Below are 25,357 nucleotides of genomic sequence, written 5' to 3' on the forward strand. Positions count from 1 at the left end.
CATAGTACGTGAATCTTCATCCTAACTGACTGCAAATATTGCTGAATACTTCTTTTCCTCTTTTTATTCCCTCTTTCTCTTCTTCAATCCAGTAAAGAACTGAGCAACTTTTCTTATTGTTTATTTGGTATACCAGACAGTTTAGCCAGAGAGCCTAACACGTGATGGAGCTGGTGAGATTTGCTTATCCTTGTCTTTTCGATAATTCTTCCTTTCTGGTGCTTCTGTATTTAGGACCTTTCTCCATGCAAAGTATTGTAGACAATCGTTGATTGATATCTTTTTATTAGAAGCAGTTAAATAAAAGGCTTGGCCTACATTAAATAATTTTATTAACGTGAGTGGATCAGCAGTGGCAGAAATCTGACTGACATAAAGATATGCAGCCAAAAGCCCTTGTATAAAATTAACTGGCCTAGCATATGAGATACCTGGGTGCATGTTGTTTCTCTACCTGAGCGGATCTGGCTGATCTAGGAGGAGGAACTTTTCTCTGAATGAAACAGGTGTAGGATATGAACGTAGCTCTCCCCAGTCTTAAGTTGTCTCTGCACACCTGGACGTATGGACCCTGAAAAGGAAGTACACCTGACAAACCTATTAAATTTCTGACTATGAACATTAATTTATAGGCAATGGAAAATTAGCATGGCTGTTCTGCTAATACAGTCATATTTGGTTCAGCTGAAGAGGGGAGTGCTTTTGAAAAGATTGATGCAGAAGGCAATTGGTAGCTTCCTGAAGGGCCCAAGCATGTGCAAAAAGAGCACTGGATTTACACAAGTGAGAAACACTGAGTAATCCTGCAGAATAAAGTCCCAGGATTCTTTTTCTTGTCACCTGTTTTTCAAACAGTTGGTGTTTTCTCCTCTCTGGGAGTTGGGTTTCTTTTGATTTTTAACTGTTTATTGTGTAGTTAAATGAGCTAACTAAAAATAGTGTTGTTTTAACTGCTTCATTTCTGAGTGTGAAAATGCTCGTATCTTAGTGCCAGTGGTTGACTTCTCATACCTATTGGAGTTCAACCCTGCAATCATTCTTATGATCGGTGCTTCAACTTACGGCTTTAGTACCTAAGTAAATCCATCTATAAACAATTATCTGCTCTGCAGGGACTGTGCTTATCAGAAGGAACCCAAGCATTATTCATTATTGCTGTTTTCTTAGAGGCTATGTGAAGAGTTTGTATCGATGCAGTTATATCCTTGATATGTCAGTGCAGTGCAGCATGTTGCAGGTTTTGGAAATATATTAGAATCCTTTCCAAATACAGGTATTTTTGGAATTATGCTGGTGGGAGGAATATGGGGCTCCATTCTGCTGCCAGACTCTTGTAATTATTTCTATTAATGCTGGGGAACCATGGACTTGTAAGACAGTATCTAACACCTTGCTGGAAGAACTTTGTCAAAGTTGTCTAAAACTCAGAGTCTAAAACTCAGATCTTGCTCAAATTGGATTTTAAGAGTTTGTCTGAGAGCTGTTGACTGTGGTTCATACACTCAACTTCACTCCTGTAACAACACATATTCAACATCCTATTCAAATGCTCTTCTTAACCATTGCTACATTAAGAAGGATGACTGTTGGTTTTTAGCATGCCTGGATATGTAAAGTCTAATGCTGCAAAACCTCACTCTAGCTTAGGTCTGGCTAAGTAGGCACAAGGCTTAGGGGTGTGCTGTTACTTCCTAATTCTTTTTCCTTCTTTACCTGTTGCATTAAATGAGAGTGCATCCCAACTCTGACCTGGGTCATGATAGTGTGCATTAAAAAAAAAAAAAAAAAAAAAAGACCAATATTGAGGAGCTTCGAAGCCATGCTGTGGGGAGGAGCGAGTTATGTGGCTTATAATGAATATAGGTAATCATAATGAATGACAGGTAAGGAAAAGTCCTGCTGGCAACTGAAAACTCCCAACAAGCCATCAGGGTTTGACCTACTTCCATCTCCTACCAGCAGATCAAAGCTGGGTTGATTTAGTATAAAGCAAACAGTGTCAGCAAGGTTATAGTTCAATTCTGATTATTAAGTTAATGGTAGATTTTGTCTGATTTTCCTCCCCCTTTCCCTGATTCCCCTTCCCCCGTTGTTTTCTCACTGTGTATGGACCTACATAACACTCCCTCCCTCATTGCTGCATGACATCATAAATTCTGCCTGACACTCCCCAAGAATTATAAAAGTTAATTACCACCAAGCTATTTTTACAAGCTTCTTTATTACATTGCAACAAACTGCATTCCTAATTTATAAGGGTGTTGCCAAGTGTGAATGAAAGATGCTTTAAGGCAAAACAGACAGTGTTGGGAACAGTTTCAGTCCAGGCAATACCGGTTTAAATGAATGCATGAGCACTGATAAAGATGTTAATAATTAGAGTTGTGTGTTACACTTTGTTTCCAGAAGCTTGTCTGTTGAAAGAAATGTGATGTTCCCAGCTACAAAAAGTTAACCTTCCATTTCAGAGGAAGTGTGTTCCCCTGAAAATTCCAGCTCATAATTACTGCACAACCTTAGCAAGTTGAAACTTGCATTCAGTGGTACACAGCAATGTCTTAGGTTATTCTGGCCCTAACTGTTACGGGGGAAGAGGCAAAGGAGAGGACTCACCCCTGATGAGCCTTGATGCAACCATGGGCATGTCATCATTAGGGTGCTGGAAACTTAGGCTACCAGAAATGGTGCCTCATTTCTTCATCAGTGGGGACTCCAGCAACATTTCCAAGTTACAGTGTAGAAAAAGAAGCCAAGATGAGACAGGAACTAACAGCAAGAATGTTGTTATTGCTTTCACTTCTTAAGTGCTTGTTGTTTTATATTTGTTGCAGTGATCAACCATTTTACAAGAAAAATGTCTGGATTCCCTCAAAACCAAGTTTTTCTAATTTTTGCAAACAATTTGATGAGATTCCAGCAGCTTTTGGACGCTTGCCGCCTTCAACCATGAGTCCTTCTTTCAGATACTAGTCATTCTATGTTTAAGACTACTATGTGCCCATTTTCATAATTTTTTCCAGGCTGAAGAGTCCTAGTTTATGTCACCATTTCTTGCATGACCTTCAGTTCTTTCCAGTTCTGATCATGATCGTGATCCAAATCATGACCCTGAATTGGAGATTAACAGTCAAACATCAGTCTCATTTTTGACCTTTTGTGTGACCTCTCCTGGTTTGCTAGGCAGCAGTTCTTCCAGGTGGGTCGGGTGATGCATCTAGGTGTTCCTCTCTGGAAAGGTCTAGTGCTTGTTGCTGCAAAGGATTTGGCATTCAGAAGGCTGGGACAGAGGCATATTCCTACCATTCCACTGGTCTGCACGTGGCTTATTGCTCAGTTACTAGCAGCTTTCTCATCCTGTTGATGCGAAATGCAAGCAACCTGACTGTAGATGATAAATTTGAAAGGCTAATTTCAGTAGACCTGCCACCCTCTGTCCACCCCTGCAAACACCACTCCATGCAGTCTGTGCTCCCTGCAATGAAGCAGTAACTTTCTCAATGCCAGGAGTTGTTGCCAAGGTTCATATCTTGGACATTTCAAATTTGGTGTGGTCAGGTTGAGAAGAAAACTGCTGACTGTAAGAATCATTAGAGACTGGAGCAAGTAAAAATAAGGAGTTGTATCTGTTTTCCAAGATGAACCAATTTGCTCCAAAATCTAAGATGCTTCATGACAACTATGATACCAAAGTGTTTTCAGCGTGCAGAATATGACTAGAAATCTCAAGAAAGATTTTTTGCTTGTTTGTTTTGCTCTTGCTCAGAAATGAAGAGTTACGTTAAAAATTAAAAATAGCAGCAATATAGGGGGAATCAATTTATTTGCCCATTAAAAAAACCCAACAAAACAGCACAAAACTGTGTTCATTTAAATCAAGTTTGTTTTAGTCTCAACTTCTGAAATAATTCTCATTCATAATTTCTCTTTCTTTTCTCTCCTGTCCACTTACAGGAAGTTTTTTTTTCCTCCCTTAATGCCAAAAACCATTATACTACTTTTCTCTACTGTAACTACCAAAGCCCTACCTCAACAATGATCATCACGGTCACAGAGCAGATTAACGGGTATAAACAGCTCAAGAGCGCTGGTCGCTTATCTGCCAGGGTAAATCAACACTCTTGTTCACACATCCTTGAGCCAGGAAGATTGATTAAAAGCCCCACGTGGCCATAAAGCTAGAATGTTAAGTAAATGACTTCCAAGGTTCCCATGTAACAAGAGTCTTGGGAGAATGTAAGACTTGGGAAGAAAACAAACACAAGAAAAAACAAAACCAAAGAAAAGTCTCTTTGATCTGGTGGCTGTCTGACATCTGTAACACTTCCGTTTCAAGGAAATAAGTATGTCAATTTATAACCTCCGGTTTTTGCTGCAGTTCAAGTCTATTTTATATATATTAAAAAATATAAATACATTTTATGGCCAGAAAGAAAATTACCTTCTTTTAATGGTGTCTTCCTTCCTGAGCTGCAAATGTTACCTAAACCAGCTGTATTCACACATTGCTCTGAACTGGAAGAAATCTTTTTTGCCAACTTATTCTTCAGACTAAAGTATTAGAAATCAAGACCTGATGCAATGTTGAGCTGTACAGGATGTCAAGAAAAGCAAATGCAAACTGAGCCTATTGCTTGCAGATAAAATTCCAGGATTAACCCTCTTGGATGGTATGACCCAAATGTGGTATTACTCATTTTGTGATTTTTCACTTGTAATTTGGAGCTGAGTTTCTAGACTGAGTCCATTGTGTTGCTGAGAGGACACAACTACCTTCCAGGGAGTACCAGCTGTTTCAGAATGCTGATACAGGTGTAATACAGCCCAATACACAGGGTCTTCAGTAAGGAAGAAGAGATCTGTGCGCAAGAGAGCAGACTCGAAACGTCTGTGATTAGTGCTAGGGGCTGTCAAGCTCTTGTGTAATGTTTTAGTAATGTACAGTGAAAGGTGGGCTTTCATCCTGACAACAAATCGGGGGGTCATGACTTATTAATTAAATGTATCGCTAATCCACACTTTGTATATTAAAAAAAAAAAGAAAGAGTAAATCTGCTGGCCAAAGAAGAGAAAATAAACTATGTACCATAATAAGAATATTTTCCTGCATTTGTCGTCTTTTCCAGAGGTCTTTCAGTAATATTTTGATGTTCCTTATCCTTCTTCTGTTTCCATTTTTATTTCTTAAGTAGCAAATGAAGCAGAACCACAGGAGGCCTTTTAAATGGATACAAAATGTTTAAAGATCTTTGCCATACTGAATTCAAATTTTCTTCTGTCATTACTCAAATCCACAGTAGGGATTTCCTGCTGCTATGTATCTTGAGCCCCTCAGAAATGTGGTAATGAATTTTAGGAATATAGAGCTTTGATTCTCTGAATTTCTGTTTTAAAGGAGAGTCCTAGGGATTAAAAGAACACCTCCCCCCAAACTGCTACTTTATACCATACATACCTATGGTATAAAGTATACCATACATACAACCATTTGCCTTTGCTGGTTGACACTAAGTGACTTCCCATGTGACTCTCAGCCAGAGAGGGCCCAGGATTTAGTTCAACCGGTAGACTTCTTCAGAGGTTCCCAATACACCAAGCAAGACTACAGCCTGTACATATTTTCTGTAAAATAGATTGAAATTTCTGGTTACCTGTTGCTTTGCAGTGAGTAACTTTGACAAATAACAAGTCATAGAAGTATCTAACTGCTCCTTCACTTATGAATTCAATAACTGTTTTCTCTCTCTTTCTCTGTTTTTAGAAGCAGAAACAGAAATCCTATTGGTCCAGGAAAGTATGGATATGGAAAAGTGCCATACATTTTACCTTTACAAACTGATACTGGTCAGCAGCCTCAGAAACTTCGTAGGCAGCGACAGTCATCAAGGAACCACGTATTTCATCAGAGTCCAAGTCTCATAAACACTTACAGCCAGGCAGCTAGTCCTTCACTTCAACATGGGAATCTTTATGAAGAAGAAAGTGGGCCTCAGGCTGGACATCAAGTCCTGGGACCCTCGGTTTATCAGTCATCTTCATTTCCCGTATCTCAAAACCTGTTTCACAGCAGTGACTCAAACCATCATGGGTCTGCATCACACCAGGCAGTCCAGGGTCAGCCCCAGCCTCAAAGGGCTGCAGCAATTGTGTGCATTGGCACCTACAAGCAATATAAACTCTGCAACACAAATGTAAGTCTGGTTTTCCTATATTTAATTTGTTGGACAGCTATTGGTTTTCCCTAGTATGCTAAATGTTCACATAGTCAGGAAGTTAAGTTGAACATTTTTTTTATTAATTTAACGAATTTTTTTGTGAACTTATTTTAAAGTGTCTTGGGGAATACTGAAAGTAGATGCATAATATTATAGTTACTTAATACCGTACCTTCAAGGATTTTAAGCAGTTGCTAAACCTACCAATACATACAATTCTAATTTGATAGAGGGAGAAACTGAGTAACAGACAAGTCTAATATTTTTCCATTTAAGAAATGGAAAAATGGAGTTGGGGTCAACCACGTTATGAAGGCTCCCTACTTCGCAGTCCCATAAGATAAGGCTATCCTTTCGGGAGTGCTAGTCATGGTTTAAATAGCATTTACAGCCAGTACCCAGTAGCGTTGATCACTCCGGTATCTTTCCACGGTGCTGTGTGTGTTCTGTGACAGATGCTACTTTTACCAGCATTCAAGCTCTACATGCTTTGATTTTGGCTTCCTAGTTTATTGGAGAGAAAATCTGTTCTGTGTTAATTTTTACATAAAAATTACTCTGTTATTACTTTGTCCAAAAATGTTTGCCTGGGTGTAGCTCTGTTCTCTGGGGCAGTCTCCCATTGTAAGTGGGAGGCGTGGGAGGCTAGTGAAGTTTTGCTCTTTCTCCCCACAAGCAATTTTCATCCTGCTAAAATTTTCAGTTTCTGGCTGTGTCATTTTAGTATTTCCTAAAGTATCTCTTCCTAATATTTGCATCATATTTGGGCTACTAATCTAACTTAATGTCAAAAACTTGAAGTTTGTGTTTGGATATTAGAAGCAGGATGTTCAAGAGTGGTCTCAGTATATTGACACAACAGGCCATATTTTTCTGGGTGGGTGCACATCTGATTCTTTTGTCTTTTAGAAATCCTGTTTTGTCTAGTGGAAGCCTGCATAGTGGAGATGTAGCAACAGAATATATGATCAGGATAACAAAAACACGACCTAAGCAAATCAGATGAGTGCCTTTTTGCCTCTTAGTGTAGCAGTTATTACATTTGCTTTATTTATGAATAAAGTCCATTGATGTAGAGCAGTTGATGGAAGAGACCTAATGTCAAGAAAGTTTTAGTGTATTTGTCTGAAATGGAAAACATGAAAGGGCTAGTTTGAGCCCCTGAGAATAGTCTCTGGTACAAATCGCTCTTTTGAAAAACATTCTCTGTTTTTTGAAGGAAATGGGAAATGAACTTAGTGCATGGGCATTAATTTGGAAAGTTTTCTGTGTTGAATTTGCTCACTGGTGTCCAAGCAATATGCAAATGTCTCAGTCTTTATTTCATCCCTTACTGCATCAAGGCAAAAAGTTGGACAGTATTCTGCCTGACTGAAGAACAAGTAACAAAAGTGTTTCCAGGAAAGATCTCTTTTCAGAGAGCAAGGGGTGAGAGGTGAGGAAGTTAGAAATGTGATGGAAGAAAGAAGCAATCTCAGATGGCCGAGGTATGGAGAAGGAAGGTTTGTAGAGGAAATTTGTTGAGAATGACAAGTGGGCTGGAGAGAAGAGGGCTGTGAGCTTGTGAATTAGACAGTGGCAAGACGTGCAGGTCAGTATGATGAGTGGTCTGGCTATCGGCAAATTTCTTTTGGTAGTAGGGGAACGGGAGTGAAAATGTTTTCATGTCAATTTTAGAAACTGTTGTTTAAACAGAAGACTTCAATAGATGAAGAGGAAAAAATAGGTGAGCATACTGTTACTGCATCTTTGCCATTGTGAAAGAGAAATTGTAGATGATGCAGCTCCTCCTAGGCATGGAACTCTACATAGTGATATTCTTTATTTAGTAACATTTCTGTTACCCTCGGAGAAGCTGTAATTGCTATTCAGGGTTATTTTTCTCCCTAGAATGTGGTAATTAATATAATTATAAAAAAGAAGTTGCTAAGAACAGTTTTAGTATAAAGGCCAGGACGAGAGCAAAACAAGGCCGATAGTGTTTCACTTTGTTTGCTTGTTCTTCCTGATTAAATGCTTCTGCACGTGGGCTTTAATTTAATTTATCGGCAGTGACATGTACCAGTGGTCTTGCCAGCATGCAGAGAACTGTATCTTTTTCTTTCTTTTTCTTTTTTCTTTTTTAATTCTTCCTGGAGCATACCAAAAATGAAAACCTCGTTTATTGAGAGGAAAGTATTCTGTTAACGGTTAGCCTGGTGTTTGACCACTCCCTCTACAGTTTCTCCTAAGGGCAGTTAATTAATAACAAATTAAGTCAATCTGCCTTGGTCCATTAGGTCATTTCCTCATTATTGTACATTTATTGTTTTTTCATTAATAGCTGAACTCATTTTACATGACTGACAGCTTGATTCATAAAAGTTAAACTTGCGGGTTTTGGTTAGGGAGAACCTCGGAAGTGCTTGTATTTGTTCAAGTGTTTCTGCAGGTCGTTAAACCTATTTTCTTATTGTACAAGTGGCTTTCCCTCTTCAGCACCTTGCATATAGGCTTTATGCATGCTCAGCTCAGAATGTACAGCTGCCTGTCACCCCCTTCAAAAAAAAAAACATCTGTCCTTTACACACAAACAGTACTGGCAGATCTTACTGAAACCACATGCTATTTGCAATACAATAAGATTCTTCAGATGTAGTCTGTATTCCTCCAAAATGGGTGAGTAATGAGTAAATCTTCCTTACTTCCCCCTGCATTAAAGGAAAGAGAATTATACGGGCATGTGGGCGAAGTAGAAAATGAATGCAAACTTGTTTGCATTGTTTGTCACCAGAACAAAGGAAGCAACTCAAATGGAACATTTGTTTACTGAGCAGTTTTTGTTATTAAGTGTCTCAAGCATTGTGTAATCACTAGCTCTTCGTGAGTGCCTGAGTGTGTGAGAATATATTTGTAAATTAACTTCAGGCTGAGGGTTGCTTGGGCAGTGTACACAAGGAAGCTTTCAAGGTTCTGGACGTTCAAGCCTACTTGTTTTGCAGTGTAAATTTGGTGATAGAGAGTGCCCCTTTTTAAAGTTAATTTTATCTGATTTATTTTATTTTTTGTAAGACATACAGTGAATTATGGCTTATTGGTAAAGACATTAATTCTCAGTATGTCTCTATCCTTAATATGTAGAGACCTTATTGCAACCTTTCAGTAGTTAAAGGGGGCATATGAGAAAGATGGAGAGAGACTTTTTTACCAAGGCCTGTAGTGTCAGGACAAGGGGCAACTGTTTTAAACTAAAAGAGGGTAGGTTTAGATTGGACATAAGGAAGAAATTTTTTATGATGAGGGTGGTGAGACACTGGAACAGGTTGCCCAGGGAAGTTGTGGATAGCCCATCATCACAAGCGTTCAAGATCAAGTTGGACAGGGCTCTGAGCAACCTGATCTAGTTGAAGATGTCCCTGCCCATGGCAGGGGGGTTGGACTAGATGATCTTTAAAAGTCCCTTCCAACCCAAACCGTTCTATGATTCAATGTTGTCCTTGGTGGTGAGTTCAGGCCGGAAGGCCCCACTTACCCTGGCAGATTGTTACCTCTCCTCTTCTGCAGTTCCCACTTTCCAAATTGCACCAATACAGCTGAGTCTGAAGTCACACAGTAACCATGACCACTTAAATGCTCTGGTTAGAAAATCTGCAAAATAAAATAGTGACTGTTTTGGTGATTCAGTTACGGTGTAGCAAGGACTATAAAAAAATAGGCAGAGAAATTCATATATGAGTTTCACCATGAAGAGCAACGCAAAATGTATGTAAAATGTAAATTGTCTTCACCTATGGATTGATGTATGTTTTTGACTAAGTTTATACCTTTACTTGTGTATGAATTTGTAAAAACCAAGCTAAAATGTATGAAACACTAATTGTTGAGACCTCAGTGAGATATTCATGGCTGAAGTTTTGCTGAACTTGTCCAGTTTCTTTCACAGTTGCTAGCTTGCCCACTGGTTCGTACGGATTACTCTCATGTCTCCAGTTAGACTATGTTGCCTTTCCCAATATTTTATGTGACTGCTACTTAGCAAGAAGTCAATTGTGTTTTGGAGAAGTATCTAGATAGGATCAGAAAATGATGACACTTACTTTCTTATCCTGACTCTTCAGCTATACTTACTATTATTCTGGTAGCACAGCTATGGAAAATCCAGCTTTTGGTTCCGAATAAGAGTACTTGGATCTGTGCTCCTGTGTGCAGAGCACTTGGGAATGGCACCTTAGCAGGGAATGCAAAATATCTGAAAAGACAATTTTGGAAACGGAAAGAGGTTTTACAGTTGAAGAGATGAGGTGAGGTAAAACACTCAGGGCCAATACCCAGCTCTATCATGACAGGATAAATTAATATATTTAATTTCCTAAAGAATATTAATGATGATGATACTAATTTTGACTGGTGTGAACTTTGCCATTGGAAGGCTTTTTTGAATGCAGAACCCTAATTAAATAGAATTGAAATGTTCTGCAGAAATGTGATGAGTCCATTAAAAACTGACATGCTTTTCTGTCACCTAAGCACATAGGTAGGCATTGGCAGGCTCCCTTGGCACCTGGGATCTTGGGCCATTTCACCAGCTTGCTGGCATTCTGCCCAAGTGTTTTTGAAAGTTTTCCTCTCTATAGAAAATGAAACATTTCCAATGTTTCAAGTTTTAACAAAGATAGAAGTGGAAATTTAATTTTGTATGGAAAAGAAAATGTAATTCCCAGACAGGTCTATTCAGAAGTGATATGGGGTGCTGCTAGGATGTGTGCACTCTTTAATGTAGTTGGGATGCTCAGATACTGAGGTAAAGACAAATAGAAGACTACGTATTTTTAAGAGAACTTTTTTTTTTTAAACTGAAAAGCCACTTCTTATTCCCAAAGAGCTACTGTGTGGTTTATTTATCCTCGTTTTGAGATTTGTATAGAGTAGGTGTTTGACGTAAGTGGCAAAGTGGGTTATGATGACATATCTTTTCCTGAGGAAATTTAACCTTGACTTTATGTGAGGAATTTTCCCTGTGAACACTGTGGGATTGTATGTATGTTTGGTAGTCTGACATTCCGTGCGTGTATAGGAAACTTATTAAAAGCTTACATCACTTTGGGTTGTACTGTTCTTTCTTTGACTGTTTTGATATTTGCACAAGAATTTTATTAAATATTAATTCAGAATGCGTTGTCACTAATACAGGCTTAACTTACCAGGCACTGGCACAGAGATACTGCTTGTAAAATGTCCTACATAGTTTAATCAATTGTCCCTTGTATACAAAAGAGTCACATAGAAACATCTTTGATAAAGCTCTTCGATCACAGTTGTTTCCTCTGCATCTCTGCACTGTGGCTTTATGACATCCCCTTCAACAACTGAGAAAGCTATATTAGAAAATATTTTGCATTATGACGATCTTATTAGAACTTAAATAATTATGGGAAACTGTCTGCCTTAAATCATTAGGAAAAATATGTTGGGGTAACTTCAGAAGCTCTCTCAAATAGTTTTATTCCACAAGTGTGCTCTGTACTTGTGGCAGTAACAGAACACAAAGTTAGCTGTTTTACACAAATTAATTATTACTAGGTCAATTACTTACTAATCTAGTAAAATGTTCATAGTAAGGCCAAAATCACACAATTCAGAAAATTTTGATGTCTAGAGTCTTAGGGTTTTTAATTGAAAGTTTGATTACTTACTTTGATCAATAAATGTAAGTTATTTTAAACTAATTTAGCTTCTAGGAGTCCAAGAGTCATGCTCTAATGCCCTGTTGTGCCAAAAACTATAAAAACACAGACCAAAAACATAAGTGCAGGTAAAAGTTTGGTAAAGTATACACGGCTACAGTCGTAGCCTATATTCTCCAGGTCAGGGACAAGTGACCTGTGTGATCTGTAATGTTCTTATGATGACTCTCTGCATCATACAGAAATGATGAGATTTTTGTCTTTCTCCAAAGACAATTTAATAAGATACAAATAAAATATAGTAGAGCCTAGGACAGAATAAACACCTTAAGGCAATAAAACAGGATTATTACACTGGAAAATAAAGGTTGAGAGTATGTATCAGTGATAAAAATCTACAAAATGTACAAGGCCATTATCAGAAAGACACACTAAGAAACTTAAATGTTCAGTTTACACATAGAGTAATTGTATTTTTTAACGCAAGAAATGCCAACATTGCCATCATTAGTCAATGAAACCATCTTAATTCTGCCTTGTGTCATGCAGAACAACCTTTTTTATGATTGAGGCATTTTGTGACATGCGTCTAGCTTGAGTTCTGATTTTTAATAAATAGCACCAACCCCTTTCACCCATGTTTTCCACACAAATGTTATGAAAGAAGTGGGATTTACACCATAAATTTGGAAAATCTGTAGCGAGTGCCCATGCTGACTGGGATTATGTTTACTCCGTAGACAATAGTACTGCTTTTGAAGCAGTAGCCATACATAACTTCACATTAAATATGAAGTATCTCAAACCATTATGAATATAGCTCAGGACAACGTACCATGGTTAAAGTTCTCTCCGTGTAAAAATCCCTCCTCTTGTAAAAATATCCGAATAATCCTTGCGATGTTCAACCTAAGTTTTCAACTTCTTTCTTGTATTTCATGCCATTGCTCCTAAATATCTTAGGGAATTCTCTTGTCTGCTCTTGGTGTTTATACGTGGTAGGCAGTTTCCATATTTTAGCATAAGAGTTAGCCAATTCATAGACATTTAGTACCATTAGTATGTTTGGAGTTTAGCTTGAGCACTCTGGAGCTGAATTTTCCAGAGGCTGTCAACTTCCCAATATATATTTTCTTGATTTTGATGTACAGAAGTACTTCAAAAGGTATGGTTAACAGTAGTACTTCAGTACCCTCCAATACTGCAGGAAGCATTGAGCTGCGTTTTTCTTTTTGAGGTTTATTTTGAAGTTCTGAGCCTGTTAAATGGGTTGCATGGTGAAGTTGGAGAAGTATATGTACTGGTTGAAATTGAGTGAATTTGTGTTTAAGAATAGCTGAAGATTCAGATCCTCATTTATGTGTAGTAATAACATGATATAAAAATGTTAATAATTCATCTAAGTACCTCAAAATCAAAACCAAAATGCATATCAGTTGGCTAAAACATTTGTTTCCTAACTTCCTGGTGAACTATGAATGGTAGGTTTCACATAGGAATTGGAATTGTCCAAGAAGTTACCTTTCTAATTCTTAGAGTAAATGGAACGCATATGTCACAGAGGAGAGGAAAGGGGGAAAAGATCCACAGTTATCGTATCACTTCATCAGTTTTGAATAGCAGCATTAGCACTTAAAATATTGTGGAGTGATTCGGAAACTTCATTCAGATGCTTGTCGAATTGAAGCGGGTTTTTTTGTTCCGCAATAAAACATGACTGCAGGGTGATTTAGATGCATTGCCTGGTTATTGTTCAGACATAACCTCTGTGCCAAGTTTTAAAGAGGAAACTAATCAATGAAAATTGTGACTTCAGAGTTGCTACCAGATGGTTGCATTCCTGACATATTTGTAGATTTGTTTAAAACAGTACTGTAAATTTGAGTAGTTGTCATTTATCAATATAGGCAAGTGTTGTGGGAGATATTTAAAGGCATTCCAGCTTGTCTGTGTTTCTTTTTGTCAATTCATATTGGCAAAAGTCTTTGTCTGAAATTCCGGTGTGTAATTATTCAACACCCCTATAATTTGAACAAGAAATTTACTTTTTATTCATATGTTAGTTTAATTGCATCCAGGTTTTCGAAGCAGAGGAAGCTGCAGACGTCTAAAAACTTTGATCAGGGGAAAACCCTTGAATTAATTTACAAATATTTTTTTTTAAATGTTGTTTTTTATGAACATTTGTTAACTATTCCCGTTAATTACAGGTACAGAAAACACCCACTGTCAGATGTCAGCATCTGCTTTGGTATCTGAAAGGAGTAATTTTTTCCTGGTATTTTTAGGAGATTAGTTCAGTACTGCTGATGACAGTGAACAAGTTTAAGGTGCATTTTCAAGCTAGATAACAGGAAAAAGAACATAAATTACATGAATACAGGAACTTGCAGTGAAAATACCCACCAGTACAATCCCAATCCTCTCTTGTACTGACTGAGGTGAGTGGAGTAAGAAGGAAGTGCAGGAGAAGCTGCCAAAGTTAAGCTAAGGGTGCTGAAGGAGAAGTGGTCTGTGAGCAATGCCGTTGCTAGAGTCTTTAGTTTTGTGGGTTTTTTTAATTTTAGATTTTTAAGCAGGGCTCAAAAACAGCAAATGGCCAAAACTCATGTAGAAAGTTAGGAAACATAAATGTAATATTACCTCTAGCAAGCATGTGTTCTTTTGCCTAACCACAGAATAGCTGTATTGAAGGATGGTAGTCCAAACCCTCTCCCCGAGAAGTGGTGAAAATGGAAGTTGGCACTACGTGCCCTGTGGTGCCCAGAACAGTTAAATTAGACTTTTGCATATGATATGTTAAGAGCTAACTGCATACAGAACAATGCAAACCCCAGAAATAATTAAAGCAGTGGTGATATTAAAAAAAAAAAAAAAAAAAAAACCCAGGCTGTTGTGTTCTGTCTCATCTTTGCTAGTACTTCATCAAGTGTGCTGTGTGCTTGTCCAGAAATAACACCTTTGCAGGCAGCGTATTGCACACGTAGGGACATGCAAGTGTAATTAATAAAACAGAGTTTCTTTCTAGTGATAGGTTAGTAAGGCTGTTTATCTTCAAATGCTTGACTTATATTTGTGGAAAAGCCAATCCTGTATTTTTTATGTGTCACCACAGTGTTAGAGAGGCAATAGGTGATCTGTAGGGGGAAGAAGCCAGGGAAACACCCCCTGCCTCTTTCTGTAAACCATCTTCAGTTTTTGGCATCAACATTCAGTAACTTCCCAGCCAAGCAATGTACTGTTTTCTTTTTCTGTATTTCTGTTTGCATTATCATTTGTAAAAGATAGCAAGCATACTAATTATCTTGACGGCTGTTTTGAGACCTCAGTTTCGGTAACTTTTCGATGACAATTTTTTGTGACGTTGTGTAGTTTTATCTTTGAGCAGCAAAGTGCCATTAAAAGGACTCTCTTAATGTGACAAAGTCAAACCTGCAAAGGTTTAGAGCTTTTAGAACTAGAGTTTTGTCAACAATCCTATGGTAACTCTTGTGTGTTAAGAAAATTATTTAATTACCTGGTAATATATTATTTTACTCCGGGGTCCCTGCACAGATCAACAGCTTAGTTATTAGTGATACACTACTCAATGTTATTCTTTTTATTATTCAGCCTTTGGCTCCCAGCTTTAAAAATGCTTCTTGCAGAAGATGAGGAAAAAATGGCTTCTCTAAGGACTAGTCTTTGATACTATTACTGCAGTGTTTGATTTCACATTCAAAAAGCTGCTGTGTGATAGCAAGATCTAATCTCTACTGTAAGAAAGGGAGCTGAGGTACGGAAGAATGAGGCTTAAAAGAAGTGTTCAATAATTTAATGCCCCATGTCGAATAATTGGGATTGGATTTTTTTTTCCCCATGTTCAGTATCATATTTATTACTTGACAATAGTCAAAGCACAATTTGCATTGGCCAAAACTGTAATTATGATTTGACAGCTCATCTGCAAATCAGATCCAGAGTTTTCAGTCAGACCCCCAAAACAGAAAGTATAGTTCACAAACAGAAAGGATTGGATTAAGTAAATTGCACCTTAGGTAACATTTTTTTTCCCCCAAAACTGGTAGAGTAGCTAGTTCCAGATTACATAAATAACTCTTCTAACTAAATATTCCCGATTCATCCCCAGAGTAAGTCCATTCTGCAGACTGAATGAGTCATAGATCATATGGAAAAAATAGTATGCAATCATATAGTCGAGAATGGACCTCACAGGCAAAAAGAGCCAAATTATATAGTAATTGCATGGACAATCTCTTCTAAGTTGAGGTTAAACATTCTTTTAATGTCCTGTGACTTATTGTATGTAACTTCATAGTTTTAAAACAAAAACAAAAAAGCCTTCAAAACCAGAATGCCATCATGTGATAGGTCACTCTTCACAGGACTCATCAGACCATTGCAGTTGAGCCAATGCTAGAAGGAATTTAGCCTCGACTAGTACTACAGGGCAATGGAAATGCTTTGCCAGTGGTGCTCATAGGTTTTTCTTACTGCAGGTGTTTCTGCCATTCCTCCAAATACAGCCTGCCTCTGATCCTTCCATCTAGCAGAAGCTGTCCCACTGTATTTTCTTGCTCAGTCACACTTCTCACTTTCTTAGTACCTTGTCTAGTATTTTCCATCTCTTCTCTCCATCTCTTCTGCCTCCAGTCTCTCCTGCTTCTGCTAAGGTTCCCTAGCTTCTCTGTTTTCATCCAGTTGCACTTTCTTCTTCTCAGTACCTTCTTCAGCTGACTTGCTCATCCAGTCTCATCTCTTGAATCGCACTCCCAAGATACATGCAAGTTTTTCCAAAGTATTCCATGCATTTTAGGTACGGGCATTTGTATTAGGCTGCTTCCTTGCTTTGTCCATGCTGCCTGCAACAGGCTCAAGGGGTTATTAAGAGCAGAAGAGAGAGATGTCTTGTTTTCATTTCCAGTGCCTGCCCCTAATACAGACCTCAGGAGCACGTACCAATAACTGCTGGAAAACTTCTCATACTCTTTTAGCCTCAGATGTGGAACACACTTCTTGTAAACAGATTGTTCCAGTAGTTTAGCTGCAAAACTTTAACAAGTTCTGACTGAACGTGTACAAAGGATAGTTATCAGCATTTTTTTCAAAATCCTGTGGCCTGGCTGCATTTGGGTAGATTTCCATATAAAAGGCAGAGGATGCATTCTTGACAAAAACCAACTTTCCTGGCTGACTTCATTTCACTCATTAAAATAAAACAGGCACTTATATTTTGAAAAAAACTTATCAGAATATTTGAACCATGGGAAAAAAGAAAAACTCCTCCCCTCTTGTTTTCCTTCAGACTCATTCTTGGATGAAATACTTCAGTCAAAAAAATGAGACTAAGACAGATACCAGGAGTGGAAAGCTTTAGTCTGAATGGTTAAAGTTTGACGAACTCGTAAGTAAATGGACAGTGCTACCAGCTGTAGCTATACCAAAGCATTATAAAATATGGTAAATGTATCTGCTAGTTAGTTTAAAGTGCCTTTTTTTTTTCCTTTTAAGTAGTATGACCTAGGACGAAAGAATATATTGCAGAAACAGTGTAAGGGTGTGTTGTATCAGACACTCATTTTTGATGGAAACAAGAACTCTGAAATATGAATAATGCTGTAATTGCTGTTACACTTGGCTCCTGCAAACTCGTAGTAATTTTTAAGCTACTTTTACGGTGCTCTACAACTGTTCACTTTTTGTGGAAAACAAATTGTTCCACGTTGTAGATCTTTTTTTAACAAAAAGAACAAATGGCGTTCTCTCAACGGACTTACCAGAATTCACCCTAGATGTAGTAACGTCTGTACATTTCTGCCTCATATAACACTGTAGAAACATTTCTGTTGCCTCGTTGTCACTTAGAATAGCGATCCTTCTCTAAGAATATTGTGATCATTGCTGTAATAAGAATTTTTAATTAAAAAGTGGAATATCATGGTAATACAAATCAGAAACTTCCCTAAACTTTCAGTCCTTCTGCTGGAACCATTCAGGTAGTCCCTCCTCCCACACAAAGGCCAGTCATTTAAATGGAATGCATGCAATTGAATTTCCATTTAAATTGATTAGGCTTTCATATAGAAAACTGATAGAGGATTATTCCCAGGTACTGATGAAGCTGGTAGAATAAAAGAGTAAAGTAGTGAAACCTACGTGACACAAAGACTGCAACCCAGAAAGAATAGGCTGCTCCAAGAACAACGTTTTTTAAAAGTGAAGTAAAATAGTGCTGGAAACCCTACAGTAGATGTTTTATCATATTGGTGTAATTTTCTACAAACTGCGAGGCCTGAATATATCATCTTTGCTTTAAGTCTGTTGATTTCACTAGAGTTGCATCAAGTATGAGTTTGTCTCGGGGTCTTTCAAAGCTGATATTGGTGGTGCCTTTCAAAAAGGGTTTGGAGTGGCTGATTTTTCTAGTATACAGAATACTACTACTATTATATTAAAGCAACTACCCTTAGTACATAAACCTCACATTTTCTGAGGAGGACTATTAAAACATGCTCTAATTTTCAGATGTATTTGAACAATGTAGACAGATGAGCCACTGCATCTGCAGCAAGACTGAAAGCTTCCATGTTAAGGCACTCTTCAGACTTTGAGCCAGGTTGTGTCAAATGGAAATAACTTTTCATTGATTTCCTGTTAAATGAGGCAATATTAAACACCTTGAGCATTATGTTGTGTTTCTATAAATAGATATTTGAATGGAGGGATTCTTGTATTTGGTGGACTTTTTAATGCAGCATATTTATATAGAAAAATGATACCACAGCTGGGACTGAGAACAGCTGTTTGACAAAGTAGTTATGATTTCTGTTGCAAATGCCAAGCTTTTGATGCTCGATTGGGATCATGTAAAGAATATCCTATGTTGCACTTCAGTCTTGATGCTGAAGTACTTCTTCGCTCAGGGAACTGGGCACTAAAAGAAATTTGGGACAGTAAAATAGTAACTACATTTTGAAAAAATGGCTTTGGAATGAGCTGATAGTCATCTGGTCTTTTGCTTGATCAAAAAAAGACTAGCAACAGTCAACCGGCTAGATCATTTGCAGGTGTGGATTGACATAGCTCTGACTTCCATAGCATAACTTGCCTATCACTTTACACCAGATGATACTCTGTTCCAGCATGGTCTGTTTTCAGTATTTGTCTTCCATTTTCTAATTGTTAAACTTAGATGTTGTAGAAACCAATTATTGTTTCTCAGATTGTTTTTTTTTGTTTGTTTGGTTGGTTGGGGTTTTTTGGAATAGCATTTGTAAAATTTTAGCAATAAACAGAAATGGATGATTTCCTTGACACATTTTTGGTACTACTGAGAAACTGTACTGTTAATTTTCCTACTATAGCTCTTTGGTGAGCCCCTCCTAAGCTTATAGTGCCAAATGTTTCCAGTCATGCACATTCGATCAGTGTAGATGCTTTGTGTAGGATGGATGAGTGGCTAACTTTATTTAAAACGAAAACTGGACTTGAATCTTTTACAAGTTGTTGAAAATCTTAAATAAAGTAAGTTATTTCAATCTAATCAGATGGATCTGTCAGTGAGAATTTAAAAAAGCCACAAACCTGTAAAGTTAAGCAGAAATACTTCTTTTTCCATCTGCTTGGTTGATCTTTCTTCCCCGTTATTAGACATACTGTGTTTTCAGCTGTAAAGTGCTATGGAAGGGAAAAAAGGTAAAGCAGTAATAGATGCACTTGGCGCGTTATGTATTAGTGCCTTATTTGTCTGATACATCACAAAGTTAATAAAGATTAGGTTTGGGTAACACTTCAAAGACTTTTCTAGTTAAATTCAGAGGACTTTCTTGGTGCAAAGCTGAAATCGTTAATGGAAAAAAAGGTTCTTAAGTTCCAGACTGAGACGGTAGCAGTTCCCTTTCCCGTGGCAGTGGGAGCCAGCATGTAACTTGGGGAAGGCAGGCACCCTGGTGTGCAGCTCTGCCACAGACCATCTTCCTTGTTCCAAACACAAGCTCGTTGCTAGCTGAGTGGGATTTGGACAGAAATATAACGGTTTTGTATTGTGCACATCTAAGGTCTTTTCCATCTATGGAAGGCAGCTCCCTTGAAAGCAGTGAGGGAAAAGAGAAAGGCTGCGACCCTGTATTACTTGCTCCCTTAGACTCTGGATCGCTTCAGAATCTGTCTCTGGTTAGTAAAGTAAGTTAATAGTTTATGATGATTGTCATAAGCTTAATCTCTGTTGCAACAGACATGTAGGTGTAAAGTCATCGCTTGAGGCAATGCTGATATTTCAGCAATACAGGTGCTCATTCCTCATAAACTTGTTGTGCTGGTTTTGGCTGGGACAGAGTTAATTTTCTTCACAGTAGCTAGTATGGGGCTATGTTTTAGATTTGTGCTGAAAACAGTGTTGATAATGCAGAGATGTTTTCGTTACTGCTGAGCAGTGCTGACACAGAGTCAAGGCCTTCTCTGCTTCTCACACCACCCCACCAGTGAATAGGCTGAGGGGGGCACAAGGAGCTGGGAGGGGGCACAGCCAGGACAGCTGACCCCAACTGCCCAAAGGGAGATTCCACACCATGTGACGTCATGCTCAGCATATAAAGCTGGGGGAAGAAGGAGGAAGGGGGGGATGTTGGGAGTGATGGCGTTTGTCTTCCCAAGTAACTGTTAGGTGTGATGGAGCCCTGCTTTCCTGGAGGTGGCTGAACACCTGCCTGCCCATGGGAAGTGGTGAATGAATTCCTTGTTTTGCTTTTCTTGCGTGCGCGGCTTTTGCTTTACCTATTAAACTGTCTTTATTTCACCCTATGAGTTTTCTCACTTTTACTCTTCTGATTCTCTCCCCCCATCCCACTGTGGGGGGAGTGAGCGAAGGGCTGTGTGGGGCTTAGTTGCCGGGGTTAAACCACGACACTTATCCAGATACCACTGTATGCACAGATGTTAATTTTGATTCCATGTCAAACCAGACATTTATAGTGTACTGTCTGTGGTCATGGACTGTAACTAGAGCTGGCTAGCACTATTTTTACTGCAGAGCTGTTCTTACATAATTTTAAAAATTTTACATTTTAAAGTTTCTTGCATATTTTTGTTTTTCAGAAGCATCAGTTCCATTTTAATTAAAAATCTGCCTGATATTTTGTGCCACAAATATCTAGACACATTTAATATACCTTATTTCTTTTTTTAGTTGGCAGACAATTGTCTATATTCTGTTACCATTTTTAAAAATTAGACCTATTGGGGGAATAAAAGTATCCAGTAGTTTAAATGGATCTGTTCCTGTCTTTCAGTGTGTGTTCAGCTAGACAAAAGTAGGTTGCCTTGATTCTAATTAACACTGATAGGGGTGTGCATGGTCCTTGGCAATGCAAAGAGAAACAACTTAGCAGAAGAATTAAAATTTGAAGGACCCCAGATTCTGCTTTCAGATACGAACGTGGAACTTCCATAGGTTTCAGGGAGAGCAAGGCACCAGCACTTCAGAGCAGAAGTTCACTGCAGGCATGGTGTATTGTTGTGTACAGAATTGGAATTTATATAGTATGCATATTGCAAGGACACACCACTTTTAAGAGTATGTTCTGAAAATGAAAGAAGAATCTTCAGATTACTGTTTCAGAAACAAGTATTTTAATTATTTTTCTTTGAAGATGTGTTTATCCTTTGGAATGTCAAAGGATTAATATGATTAGATAGAACCACTGCAGAAATGAAAACTAGTGTACAACTAGATTACTTGGACTTAATATATAGTATTGCACACATAGAAAATATTAATTATGAATTATGCCTGACCCTGGAGAATCCTTGGAGAAAGAGTTTGCCGGTTACTGTAGGTCATAAGAATGAAACAGTGCCAAAAATCTTAGTCAATGTTTTAATTGCCTGTAGAGGTGGTTTCAGGATCAAAATGGCCCATTTATGCAGTTCCAGAAGTGCATTATCTCAGTGCAGCTTTGAAACAGCTTTGCTAATGGCAGGCATGCATCCAGTGTGAGCACACATCTGCTGGCAGACTGATAATTTTCTGGTGTTTTGCCAACACTTCATTCATTAACCGAAGTGTCAAAGATTTGTTAAAAACCTGTGCTTTTCGAATGTTTCCCAAAAGCTAAAAAGCAAGTAGGGTGGTTTCTTTGTTTTACAGTCCTAGCTGTACTAGTAGCTCATTTTAAGAAAGCTGTAATGGTACAGGACAAAAAGAAGTACCGTGTGTTGCTGTCCCTCGGAATACTTTCATACCTGCATATCTCAGATGAAATTGGGGCATAAATATAGAGCTACTGTTTCAGAAGTGCAAAGTTTTTCTATCAGCTGCAGACAGTGCATTTCAAGACATTTGGCCTGAGGTCCCAAAACACAAAGGGATACTTCTGAAATGTTTTGTCTTAAGCACTGTCTGCCTCGTGAATGCAGGGCTGTGCTGCTGCTGTTAATTTCACATACTGAAAGTACAGGAAGAAAAGTTGGCTAAGACATCATTCATACTCATAGAAACAGCCGCATCAAGTAGCAGCAGTGGAAGCTCTGGAAGCATCTTCCCTTGTGTGAAAATGTCCAGCACTTTGAAGGTACTTAGCTGAATAAAGTCCCGCATGCTTAATTTACAGCATTGCTTTTTCCAAGCAGCATATTTTAAGTAGGAGAGACATCATCTAAAAACATATGAAAATATGGATTTTAGATGCTGTTTCTAATTTTATAGTGCACAACTGAACGAATAATAATTAAAAAAACCCTCTCCTAGCATAGTTTTCTACGTAATTTATATCTGCCTCCGCACAATGGAATCTGAGATTTATCTTTGTAGGTGCAACATATATTTTTTGCTGATCTGGCCTCCACAGACCTGGTTTAAAAAGGACATTTTATTTCTTTTTTTACAAATGTCCAAAGAGGTCCTCCTGTTTTTATATCAAAACCTCTGTGAAAAACTTGAGGTAACTCCCTCCGTAATCATAAAACAAAATGACGTTTTTGAGGAAAAAATGCAATTCCAGATCTGTCGTTAACAAAACAATGAATCAAAGTCAACATTTTGTTTTCAAAAAAATTGTTTTCAGGTCCCTACCAGGCAGCATGATCCTAATGCCCTCATGTCACTGAGGGGGAATGGAGGGAGAATCACACTATAAGGTTAAATATTTTAGCAAAGTTCATTCCGAAAGCCGCTGGAAGATTTTGGAAAGAGATCCAGTTTGTTTAAATCCTAGTACTCTGGCTTAGCCACAGAAACATTCTTCATCTGTAAACATGCCAACATACCTGCTTTTTAAAGCAAAATTGCTATTTGTTTGGCAGAGGGCCAGGAAGGGTGTAGGGATTCTGTCATGGGCAGACCCTCAGACAGAGTATGAGCCAAGCACAGGCGTGACCTGCTGCAGGATGCAGACCACACACTGCAGGGGAGAGGGTGCTACGGGAAAGCCTGGCTTTGTCCTCAGTCTTCCAGTATCTCCCAGCCGTGTGTGTGAGCTGGGAAGCAAAGGATGAACTCTGTAAGGTACAATTGTTAGACATTGTAAATATGAGCTTTCTTTGGGTTGTTGTCTTCTCATCACAGATGCTCGTTGCTGTCTTTTAGGAGTTTTATAGTCAAGCTAGATGTGTTTGTGACAGAAATAGTAATTAAATATAAGTATAAAAATAGGTTGTACTCTCAGGGAATAAATAAAAAATGAGGATCTACAGAAACCCCTATGCTAAAGTTTCACTTTTGATTGTACAGGGTCATGCTTTTTCCTTTTAGTTATAACAGTGTATTTTCTGCCTAAAAGATGTGCTAAAAAGCCAGAGAGACCACAAGAAAGTGCCTGGCAGTCTTAGCTCTTCTGAGGAAGGCTCAAGGATTTCATTTTCAGGGGGGCTGAGCAGTAGGCGGCATAAAACTGTCCTTTCATTCACCTATGCGTTAAGAATTTAGGTGGGGTTAATAAATGATGTCTAGATGTTAGCTAGTATATATGTAGAGTATAGTATAACTCTCTTAAGCCTTGGTGATTCATAAACTGTAGTAAGTTTGACTAGTTGCACCTTGTAGTTAACTCTCATAAAATATTTTAAAAAGACATTTAAAAATAAAAATGAGTATAATCTGTATAAAGAATAAAGCAGAGAGTTTTTGCAGACCAGGTCACTCTCAAATTTTTACTCAAAATTTTGTTTTGTAATTAAACTTTGATGAAAGAAATGGAGGAAGGACAACTGAGTTGGGACTTCTGAAGTAGCAGGGATGTTACTGCGTTAGCCTTTTCTTCTGATTTCGGCTTGATCCACACAGTGTTTAGTGTATTTGTCAGTCCTTTGTCCTGCTTTAAAGCAATGGGGCCTCTGTCCTGTGGGCAACTTTCAGTAAGTTTAAAACCAGAATCTGTAGCTATATAAAAATGATCTTAGAAGGGGCGGGTGTCACTATTTTTTGGCAACAGCAATGAATATTTTGATCTTTTTATTCATATGTTGTCTGCAGTTGGTATGAACGGGGTGTACAGGAAATGGTTTATGAGCCAGAAATACTGGTACACAAGAGCATGAGCTCAAGGCTCAGAAAAGGAAAAACAACAACAAAACTTCACAATAGACTGTCAGAAAATGTGTGCCAAAAAAAAGGGAAAAGTGATCCAAAAAGAAACCCTTCAGGCTGGGTTCTTTGCTGGTGCTAACTGATGTCGTTCTGCTGTAATTTAATGTAGTGACCTTAATTTATGCCAGCTCAGGTTCTGTCCCTTCACCTTTACGATATGTGCTATAATTGGTTTCCATGAAAAATGTAAGCTTCCTAGCCTTGGTTGGTTGGTTGTTGTGGCTGAATTACCCTTGCTGCATTTGCTGTGTTGCAGATGTAAGGATGTGTATTTAAGTTGTGGGAATATAGCTTTGCTTTCTGCAGTTTGCACTAGGAAGACTTTTGGTCCCACCCTTCCAATGTAGTTTGGTGGCTCATGGTCCTATTTTCAGGGAAGCTTTTTTGTTTGGTTTTTTATTAGAGGGTTTGTTGAGGAAAACAATATTTGCATGTACTTGGAGATCTCAGAAGGGTGGGCAAACAAAGCACAGATGGCTGTTTGGCCAGAAACAGTGTTTATTCTAGAAGATTTGTTACCGTGATTCTAATAGAAGATAAAGTAGTCCATGAACCTTGCCCCAGGCATGTCTTTGGTACAGTTTATAGCCCACTTGAAAACTCTTGACTTTGACATCTCACTGATCCAGTAACAAACATCATCTTGCGGGGAAGATGACTGGCCTGGCTGAACAGGGAGCTTTTGCTGGAACTCAAGAAAAAAAGAAGAGTTTACCGCTTGTGGAAGAAGGGGCAGGCGACTCAAGAAGAGTACAGGGATCTCGTTAGGTCATGCAGAGAGGAAATGAGAAAGGCAAAAGCCCAGCTAGAATGCAATCTGGCCGCTGTCGTTAAAGACAACAAAAAAAGTTTTTACAAATATATTAATGACAAGAAGAGAGCCAGGGAGAATCTCCATCCTT

General features: G+C 38.3%; 1 protein-coding gene across 1 annotated transcript in view; it reads left to right on the forward strand.

The window, feature by feature from the left end:
* THSD4 (thrombospondin, type I, domain containing 4) overlaps window positions 1-25,357 on the forward strand; it is a 316,313-nt gene that overhangs the window by 30,306 nt on the left and 260,650 nt on the right. Inside the window, exon 4 of the mRNA XM_009321570.1 lies at window positions 5,759-6,188. Within this exon, the coding sequence (XP_009319845.1) occupies window positions 5,759-6,188 (430 nt within the window). The remainder of the gene's footprint in view (window positions 1-5,758; window positions 6,189-25,357) is intronic.

Source organism: Pygoscelis adeliae, unplaced genomic scaffold, assembly GCF_000699105.1.
Source record: "Pygoscelis adeliae isolate BGI_AS28 unplaced genomic scaffold, ASM69910v1 Scaffold183, whole genome shotgun sequence".
NCBI lineage: Eukaryota > Metazoa > Chordata > Aves > Sphenisciformes > Spheniscidae > Pygoscelis > Pygoscelis adeliae.